Below are 10,409 nucleotides of genomic sequence, written 5' to 3'. Positions count from 1 at the left end.
GGATCAGGCGCCTATTAGATTGTTTTAAGAGTCAGATAGCAGTCTCGAAAATGTGCCACTTAAGAACCTGTATTCTTTCTATGTTTGTGCAGGTTCTTGATTTACAAGAGCTTGAAGAAGAGGAAACCCACCGATGCCGAATGGCTGATCACAACTGGGGAATCCAAGACAAAAGTTACTGCTGAAACCACCCAGAGGTCTGTAAGATTTTAGTTCGTTTCCAGAGGCTGCAAACACAAAAAAAAAATTCTGCCCAAAGCAAATATAATTCATTAGAGCTTTCCCAATATATTAAATAATGTTATTATAAAATTCTGTGCATATTTTTCTGCTCTAAAGTATAATATTCCAGTTTTTCTAAAAACATTAGTATCACCCAATCCCCTTCTAGAGGTTAGAATAGTCACAACCCACTCCTTTCCATTTTACTCCTAATTTTTATGATTTCCACTCACTGTCATATTGGAGTTTTCAATCTGCGTATTTCTTTTGTTCAGGATTCCTGCAGATGCAGCAGATGAAATCACAGAGGAACAGCAGCCAAAAAAGAAAAAGTGAGTAGGAGATGAGTTTTTTCTCTGCCACCCTGGCTGCTCCCCTGCTAACCAAATAGTAGCAATGTGGCATTATAATAGCAAGGCTGATGCAACAGCATCTTTGTATGTTGTCCTAAATGTTGATAGGAAAATAACACTAAATCCCACCTGCGACTATTTTATAGTTAAAGCTTAATCACACTAGTGGCTTTGTAGCTGCAACTTGATTTTGATTGATAATCTTTGCAATGGCAGAAGGTGTCTATAGCAAGTTACAATCAATTTCTTCTGTTTGTGCAGGACTAAAACAAAGAAACTGAAGAAAAAATCTGCTAAGAAAATCCAAGTGGCTGACACTGAGGAGGTGGATGAAGAAGAACCTCCCACAAAGTCTACCAAGAAGATCAAGCCTTCCAAGAAATCTCCTCCTAAATCTAAGAAATCTAAGAAACCTGTTGTGTAAGTATTTTATATTGACTAATATAAGCCTTTGTGGTTTTATATAATTTCCCATAAGGGTTTAGATATATTAATATAAAATGGCAACATTAACAAAACAGTCACTTTAGTGGTTTCCACATGGCATTGGATTGGAATAATTCTCATTATCATTTTTACTTTGTGTCCAGGTCTGAGACGACTAAGGTTGAGGAGAGTGAAGTTGAAGAAGAGGAAGAGCGGCCAATACAGAAAAAGTAAGTTTCTCAGTTTTGCTCTTGGCATCAGAGCCGGGTCAAGCTGGCCGGTCGTCCTAGGCAACCCGGCTGGACTCTTGCCTCCCTCCCCTGTATGCATGTGCACAAATGCATGATGGTGTCACGGGATTGGGTGGTAATGCACAGTGATTACCTGCCATTGGTGATGAGCTCTGGGACTAGAGGTAGGCAGAGAGAAGAGGTACGTGCCAAGTTCTACCCAACTGCATCCTAGGCACATGCCCCTTCTGCCTTCCTCTAGATCTGTCCCTGCTTGACATTCCCAGAATACTTTCAGCCACACACCATGCTAACACCTGTGATACCAAAGGCTGGACTGTCACTGTATATCCATGGGTTTTACTGAATGTTGATAGAAAAATGTCCTTCAAACCCACTGTGATTAAATTTTGCATTTAAAGCTCAGTCCCACTAATGACTTTGTAGCTTCCATTTGAGTTGGATGGAACACATTTGCAATGGCAGCAAGTTACATTCCATAATTTTGTTTTGCAGGACTAAAAAGATAAAGAAATCTGTGAAGAAAATAAAAGTGGTAGACACAGAGGAGGCTGACAAAGATGAACAACAGCCAGAGGTTGAACCTCCCAAAAAGTCTACCAAGAAGCGTCAACCTACCAAGAAGTCCGCCCATAAGGCTGAGAAACATACAATGTAAGTTTTTATATCTACAAATATACGCTTTTGTGTCAGTATATTGTCTAGGAAAACAGATTTTGATATATTAAAATTAAATGGCGATATTAATGGTTTTCTGGAGATGATCAATTTTTCTCAGCACACAACATTGGATCTGAAAGGTTTTCATTCATTCTACCTTTTGGTTTTTAAGCTTGAACAAAGTTTTATTTTAAACCATTTTTCCATTGATTGTTGGGGTGCAGTAATATATGAAATATCAGCTTGTTTTAAGTCAAATTCCCTATACACATCATTAATCCGCTGGTTATTGTTCTTTGTAGACGTTTATGGGATGTGCTTTTTACTTTTTTATAATGATTTCCAGGCAGCATTGGTTAAGGGAAGATCTCATTAACTTTATCCTGTCTATTTGTTCAGGTTGGAGACTCCTTCCACTGAGGAGACCGAGACTGAGTCTGAAGAAGAGCAGCCTATAGTGAAAAGTGAGTTTATAAGCTTGCTGTTGGGTGGAACCCCACATGTGAATATCATTTCCACCCAACGCACATTTAGTTAGGTGGAGCAAATTGGCAATGGCAGAAAGTTACAATTCATATATATATTCTGTTTGTTCAGGACTAAACCAAAGAAAAAGAAGGAAAAAGCTGCTAAGAAAGCAAAAGTGGAAGACACAAAGGAGGAGGAGGATGAAGAAGAAGATGAAAAACCTCCCAAAAAGTCGACCAAGAAGAGTCGATCTTCTAAGAAGTTTCCCCTTAAGGCTAAGAAACGTGCAAAGTAAGTCTTTATATCTACTAATATACGTTTTTGTGTCAGTATATTGTCTGGGAATACAGATTTTGATAAATTAAAACTAAACGGGGATATAAACAGTTTACTGGAGATAATCACTTTTTCTCAGCACACAACATTGGATCTGAAAGGTGTTCATTTATTCTACCTTTTGTTTCTTTAGGCCAACATACGAGGAGGCTGAGGAAGAGCAAACTCCGTGAGTTTTTAAGCATGAACTAAGTTTTGTCTTTATTGTTTTAAACCATTTTTCCATTGATTGTTGGGGTGCAGTAATATATGAAATATCAGCTTGTTTTAAGTCAAATTCCCAATATAGATTCTTTAGTACATCTAAACACATCATTGATCCGTTGGTTATTGTTCTTTGTAGATGTTTATGGGATGTGTTTTTTACTTTTTTATAATGATTATCAGGAAGCATTGGTTAAGGGGAGATCTCATTAACTTTATCCTGTCTATTTGTTCAGGTTGGAGACTCCTTCCACTGAGGAGACCGAGACTGAGTCTGAAGAAGAGCAGCCTATAGTGAAAAAGTGAGTTTATAAACTTGCTGTTGGGTGGAACTCCACATGTGAATATCATTTCCACCCAACGCACATTTAGTTAGGTGGAGCAAATTGGCAATGGCAGAAAGTTACAATTCATATATTTATTCTGTTTGTTCAGGACTAAACCAAAGAAAAAGAAGGAAAAAGCTGCAAAGAAAAGAAAAGTGGAAGACACAGAGGAGGAGGATGAAGAAGATGAAAAACCTCCCGAAAAGTCAACCAAGAAGAGTCGATCTTCTAAGAAGTCTCCCCATAAGGCTAAGAAACGAGCAAAGTAAATCTTTATATCTACTATTATACGCCATTGTGTCTGTGTATTGTCTGGGAATAAGGATTTTTATGGATTAATATTAAAGTGGGGAAAGTTGAATCGGTAAAGGTTTCATTATTGTTTAACACTCTGTTTGTTTAGGCCTAAATATGAGAAGGAAGAGGAGACTGAAGAAGACCAGACAGAGATAAGCCAGTGAGTTTCTAAGACTTAACACTGTGTTATTTTACTGTTTGTTGTATATAAAATATCAGTTCTCATTATCTTTAAACTCTTTATTTGTTCAGGTCGGAGACTTCTACCACAGAGAAGAGCGAGACTGAGCCTGATGAGGAGCAGCCAAAAGTGAAAAAGTGAGTTTCTAAGTTTACAATTTTAAATCCAAGGGTTCCTCCCTCTTGAGGTACTTGAGGTATCTGTTGCATTGTTACCCACCAATTTAGTCAGTTACATTTCATATATTTATTTTGTCTGTTCAGGATTAAACCAAAGAAAAAGAAGAAAGCTGCTGAGAAAATAAAAGGCAAAGATGCAAAGAAGAGCAAGAAAGATAAAAAATCTAAGAAACCTGCACCGTAAGTGTGTTTTTTAATCCAGAATGAGCTTTGTTTCTTTTAAATTGCTTCTAATATCTTAATATTAAACTGGTATACTTATTATTTATTGGGGGCAAAGAATGATGTACGTTTCTAGGGACAGTGTCTACTTTGCTAAGACAAGTCCTGCTGTTATTCACATACTTTCCATTTGTTTAGGATTGAGGAAACTGCATCAGAGGAAGAGCAGAAAGAGCCCAGCGAGTGAGTTTCTATCCTTGAGGTTATTTCTTCATGTTATTAGAGCTCAGGACCTCCATCAGGGGGTGCTATGGTCATGGGCCCCATGGTAAAGTAAAGGATGAGATGCAAAGCATGATTATTGGGTTAGGAAAGAGGTGGGTGAGGGTGAGGAGGGGGCCCAGTTGACCAATGGTCTAATAATTGAGACCCCATGAAGATAATACCCTGCTAACATAGTAGTACGGGGCATCAGGATTATTAGTGGAAGCCCTAGTGGGATGCAGCTCTACATGTTATCCACTTGCCTCTGCTTTGCCAAGTTCTGATGTTATTTACTTATGTTTTTGAATGTTTAGAACTGAGACTCTTGAATCAACGGTGCAGGAGGATACGTCTGAAGCTGGATCAGAGGAACAGCAGACAGAGATCAGCCGGTGAGTATTGATCCACACATAACATTTTCCTTTATTGCTTTTGATTAAAGGTGATCTATCACCTTCATGGATGCATTTCTTTTAAAACGTAATGCATGATCTGATTACAATTTGTTTGTTTAGGAGCAAGACTTCTCTGTCGGAGGACACAGCTGCATCTGACGTAGAAGAACCTGCTGAACGCGAAGCAGAGGAACCTGCTAAACCTGAAGTAGAGTCAGAAGATAAAGGAAAAGTGACAAAGTTTGTACGGAGAGGTGCTATAAGAAGACGTACAAGAATGACCAAAGGGCCTAAAGAGTAAGTTAAAGGGGGTTATTTACTAAGCTCCGAATACCCGAAATTCCCCGAAATGTTGTGATCTTTTTTATAAAATTGGATTTTTAAAAAAATCACAATTTTTTCAGAATTTATTAAACCCCAAGGGCTAAAAAGCCTGAATATAAAAACACGGCATCTTAAACCTACAATTTGTTTGTTTAGGAGCAAGACTTCTCTGTCGGAGGACACAGCTGCATCTGACGTAGAAGAACCTGCTGAAGGTGAAGCAGAGGAACCTGCTAAAACTGAAGCAGAGGAAACAGCTAAACCTGAAGTAGAGTCAGAAGATGAAGGAAAAGTGACAAAGTTTGTACGGAGAGATGCTATAAGAAGACGTACAAGAATGACCAAAGGGGATACTGATACTGAGAGGCCTAAAGAGTAAGTCTTTTAAATTCAGTGTTTTTAGTGCTACACAACCTCTGTCTTTATCCGATCATATTCATTCAGGTCTGTGTCTATTTTAGTAAAGCTTTAATTAGTAGATCACTGACTCACACTTATTCTAATGATTTATTCTTCACATAGAATTGAACATTCGTTACTTATCTGTGTAATTCTTGTGTGTTTAGGATTAAGCATCCCAAGCCTTCTGATGAGGCTGAAGCAGAGTCAGAAGAACCTCGTGCTGAGGCTGAAGCAGAGGCAAAGACAGGCAAATTCTCCAAGAGGCCTACAGAGTAAGTCAAAGGGAGTTATTTACTAAGCTCTGAATACCCGAAATTCCCTGAAATTTTGTGATCTTTTTTATAAAATCTGACTTTTAAAAAATCATTAATTTTTTCGGAATTTATTAAACCCAGAGGGCTAAAAAGCCAGAATATAAAAATACGGCATCTCAAACCTGTCGAGGTTGCATAAAAATCAATGGGAACAGTCCCACTGATTTTTGGTTGTGTCGGGGGTTTCAGGCAATTTCACCATGTTTTTGGCGCTTTCGGTGAAAACTCAGAAAAATTCGGAGATTACCCCCCCAAAAATTTCTTTCTGTTTAATTACGTAATCCCTGTCCCAGTTGAACTTATAGTAGTGCTCAGTTCTGTACAGCCTGCAGTTCTTAGCCAACCATGTCCAACTAGTAGTTTGTTGCAAATTAATACAATGGTAATGATGGTAAATAGGAAGCTTTTTATACATGCGCCCCACACAAGATAAATACACATTTCTAAATACTTACATTGCATTTTGTGTTCTGTTTAGAAATGAGACAGATTCAAAGGGACTTCCAGAGAGAAAGACAGTGGATGAGGCATTGCCTCCCGAAAAGAAGCAAGGGGATAAAAAGAAGGACCATGCTGAGAAAGACTCAGAGGTGCAGCCCAAGAAAAAGGCTGGGGATGAGAAGGACTCAGCAGTTCATGATAAGAAAAAGCCCGGGGATGAGAAAAAGCTCCGTACTGAGAAGGACTCAGCGGTGCATGATACGAAAAAGCCCGGGGATGAGAAAAAGCTCCGTACTGAGAAGGACTCAGCGGAGCATGATAAGAAAAAGAATGGGGAAGAGAAAAAGCTCCATACTGAGAAGGACTCAGCGGAGCATGATAAGAAAAAGAATGGGGAAGAGAAAAAGCTCCATACTGAGAAGGACTCAGCGGTGCATGATAAGAAAAAGCCCGGGGATGAGAAAAAGCTCCGTACTGAGAAGGACTCAGCGGAGCCTGATAAGAAAAAGACCGGGGATGAGAAAAAGCTCCGTACTGAGAAGGACTCAGCGGAGCCTGATAAGAAAAAGACCGGGGATGAGAAAAAGCTCCGTATTGAGAAGGACTCAGCGGAGCCTGATAAGAAAAAGACCGGGGATAAGAAAAAGCTCCGTACTGAGAAGGACTCAGTGGAGCCTGATAAGAAAAAGACCGGGGATGAGAAAAAGCTCCGTACTGAGAAGGACTCAGCGGAGCATGATAAGAAAAAGACCGGGGATGAGAAAAAGCTCCGTACTGAGAAGGACTCAGCGGTGCATGATAAGAAAAAGACCAGGGATGAGAAAAAGCTCCGTACTGAGAAGGACTCAGCGGAGCATGATAAGAAAAAGCCCGGGGATGAGAAAAAGCTCCGTACTGAGAAGGACTCAGCGGAGCATGATAAGAAAAAGACCGGGGATGAGAAAAAGCTCCGTACTGAGAAGGACTCAGCGGAGCATGATAAGAAAAAGCCCGGGGATGAGAAAAAGCTCCGTACTGAGAAGGACTCAGCGGTGCATGATAAGAAAAAGACCGGAGATGAGAAAAAGCTCCGTACTGAGAAAGACTCAGCGGTGCATGATAAGAAAAAGACTGGGGATGAGCACCATACAGAGAGAAAGACTGCAGATCATAAGAAGTGAGTTTACTTTTCTTCATGCTATTTTATTTTGAATGGGTGTAGTTGCCCTTTAAGGACTAGTTAAAAGGAAAATGGCAATATTTTCTGAGGGGCGCAGTGTGAGTGTGTAGCATATGTGCATACACCAGAAGTGATAAGTGTATTTATGGCATATTGCCTCCACTTGTTGCTTGATTATGGATCCATATGTTTAGGTGCCACACAACTAGACCTCAGTTACCATAGATCAGTAGTATGTAGGATTAGTTTTGATAATATGTTCATTTTATTTGTAGGGACCGAAAAGCAAAGAAGGTGGAGACTTCCAAAGTGAAGGGAAAGAAGAAGATAAGCAAACGTCCAGCTAAGTGAGTATGCTTGTCTAAACAATTTCATCCACTCCCATTACCCCAGCACTGGGATTTTCACACACACAATACAAGTATAGTTTGAGTGGTGAGTAATAGGGATGGGCGAATTTGTCCCATTAAAGTCAATGGGCGTCAAAATTATTTTGATGCCCGCAACAATTTTTATACGTGTGCCTATTTTGTCCAAACGCATTAAGGTCAGTGGGTGTCAAAATAACGCACAACAATTTTTTTACGCGTGTCTTTACTGACGCTCGCCTAAATTCTTTTGATGTGGTGGATTTTTCGCGAGTGAATATTTGCCGCAGTTTTGCAAATTTATTCACTGGCTGCGAAATGCAGAAATTCGCCGCAGAGTCACAGCTGGTGAATTTATTCAACTATCACTAGTGAGTAAATTGAAACTTTTCTTCATTACTCAAGTTTTACCTACATGGGACCTAAAAGTGGGATGCTGAGCGTGGGGTGTGTACATGTCACAATGTCTACAAAAGCACACCTATGGTGTGGTGTATTATGTTCTATTAGAATGGCATTTGAAGGTGTAGCAGTAGGTTAGGTTACCGAGGGTAAAGAGCAACTATTGGTCTAGATCTCTCTTGCTAATTACTGGTAGTCATCAAGCAGATGCCTCCGATGATGTGAATTTACATTTAGCCTTAGTTACACAACTACATCATGTTACATAGATCTGGGTGGCTGTATAGATTTATACATTCATGGGAGTGTTAATACAAATACGACTGTCAGTCTGTGTATTAAATATTGCCATATTTTATGCAGGTCTAAGCCAACTAAAAAGGAAAGTGACACAAAGAAGGCAACACCTTCAGCTAAGACTACGGCCCCTAAGAGGTAAGTAATGTTAAGCTTCTTGCTTCATCTTCATTACCCGAGCCTCAAGCTGAGACTTTCACATTCGTATTTGTGGAAGCTTAATGGGTGATTAAAGGAGGGTAGGCTGAGAGTAGGTTCCATGTATGTTCCACAAACATTTGAAATGATTAAACTCTGCCTTATTTTGTGCAGCAAGAAGATTATAAGGGCGCCAAAGAAGGCAGTAAAAGCCGTCAAAAAGCCGACAACAACAGCAAAACGGCCGACAACAACAGCAAAACGGCCAACAACAAAAGCAAAACGGCCGACAACAACAGCAAAACGGTTGACAACAAAAGCAAAACGGCCAACAACATCAGCAAAACGGCCGACAACAAAAGCAAAACGGCCGACAACAAAAGCAAAACGGCCGACAACAAAAGCAAAACGGCCAACAACATCAGCAAAACGGCCGACAACAAAAGCAAAACGGCCGACAACAACAGCAAGACGGCCGACAACAAAAGCAAAACGGCCGACAACAAAAGCAAAACGGCCGACAACATCAGCAAAACGGCCGACAGCAAAAGCAAAACGGCCGACAACAAAAGCAAAACGGCCGACAACAACAACAAGACGGCCGACAACAACAGCAAAACGGCCAACAACATCAGCAAAACGCCCGACAAAAACAGCAAAACGCCCGACAAAAACAGCAAAACGCCCGACAAAAAAAGCAGCGTCCAGTGTAAAACCCAAGAAAAGTTTGTCACGTACTAAGACAGCAAAGAAGTGATCTACTGATCTTTATTAATGGTCTTTTCAAGTTGAAGAGGCGGATAAAGAGGGAGGAGGAGGGTTTAGGGTGCTACAAACACCCTAATGCTCATGTAACATCAAGCACCTTTTGATGTTACTTGTGCTAAACAAATATTCTAATACGCCTTTGATTAAGGGCGGATCCTGCTATACATTTTTACTTTTTTTTAAATAAAGTTTTTTGCTTCTAACCTAACGCTTAGGACCTCGATTTGTAACTCTTGCAAATATTTTAATGTGACCTTGAACTTCAAGAACTTTATGTATTACACAACTTTAAAGGGGTGGTTCACCTTTAAGTTAACTTTTAGTAATATTATAGAATGGGCAATTCTAAGCAACTTTTCAATTGGCCTTCATTTGTTTTATGGTTTTCAATTTTTTGCCTTCTTCTGATTCTTTCCAGCTTTCGAATGGTGGGCACTGACCCCATCTTAAAACAAATGCTTTCTAAGGCTACACATTTATTGTTATTCCTACTTTTTATTACTCATCTTTCTATTCAAGTCCTCTCCTATTCATATTCCAATGTATGGTTGCTAGGGTAATTTGGACCCAGGGGTGTAACTACAGAGGGAGAAGACCCTGCGGCTACAGGGGAGCCCAGGAGGTATATGGGGCCCTGTGAAGCCCTTATTAATGAGTCATTTTTATATCTATTGGTAAAACAGGAAAATCTCTGCATATTTGGGGGGCCTAATTGACATCTAGTTATACCACTGTTTGGACCCTAGCAACCAGATAACCGAAACTGCAAACTGGAGAGCTGCTGAATAAAAAGCTAAATAACTCAAAAAACACAAATAATCAAAAATGAAAACCAAATGCAAATTGTCTCAGAAATTGAGACTGAGACAAAGGCAAATTGCTTCCCCCCCCCCCCCAAAGACTTTCCTTGGAAACTTTGCAGATGTTGCAGATTTGACTTATTTCAGGAAATATCACAAGATTCCAACGGTATAACCAATGGCTGTTGGTTGGGTTGCCGCCAGTTTGGAATTTGACAGACCTGGTTTTCACACATGGGCTGTCCAGTTGCCTTTCAGGAATGCGTCCAGGA

At 39.9% G+C, this 10,409-nt stretch overlaps 1 protein-coding gene across 1 annotated transcript; it reads left to right on the top strand.

Annotated features, from left to right (window-relative positions):
- Positions 1-5,385: 5,385 nt before the first annotated feature.
- Positions 5,386-8,743, top strand: LOC108705873 (golgin subfamily A member 6-like protein 2). Its single transcript, XM_041566788.1, has 5 exons — positions 5,386-5,423; positions 5,615-5,722; positions 6,243-7,361; positions 7,640-7,711; positions 8,498-8,743. Exons 1-5 carry the CDS (start codon positions 5,386-5,388, stop codon positions 8,571-8,573), a joined length of 1,413 nt encoding a protein of 470 aa, XP_041422722.1. The 3' UTR covers positions 8,574-8,743.
- The last annotated feature ends 1,666 nt before the right edge of the window (positions 8,744-10,409 follow it).

This window comes from Xenopus laevis, chromosome 6L (genome assembly GCF_017654675.1).
Source record: "Xenopus laevis strain J_2021 chromosome 6L, Xenopus_laevis_v10.1, whole genome shotgun sequence".
In the NCBI taxonomy this organism is placed as follows: domain Eukaryota; kingdom Metazoa; phylum Chordata; class Amphibia; order Anura; family Pipidae; genus Xenopus; species Xenopus laevis.
The sequence above is the reverse complement of the archived record's forward strand: the minus strand, read 5'-3'. Positions and strand labels throughout refer to the sequence as shown.

Excerpts from the sequence above, each read along its gene's own strand:
- LOC108705873 (XM_041566788.1), top strand. The coding sequence starts at position 5,386 with ATGACCAAAGGGGATACTGATACTGAGAGGCCTAAAGA. Across the intron at positions 5,424-5,614 it reads GATACTGAGAGGCCTAAAGA|GATTAAGCATCCCAAGCCTT; the intron begins GTAAGTCTTTTA and ends TTGTGTGTTTAG. Across the intron at positions 5,723-6,242 it reads TTCTCCAAGAGGCCTACAGA|AAATGAGACAGATTCAAAGG; the intron begins GTAAGTCAAAGG and ends TGTTCTGTTTAG.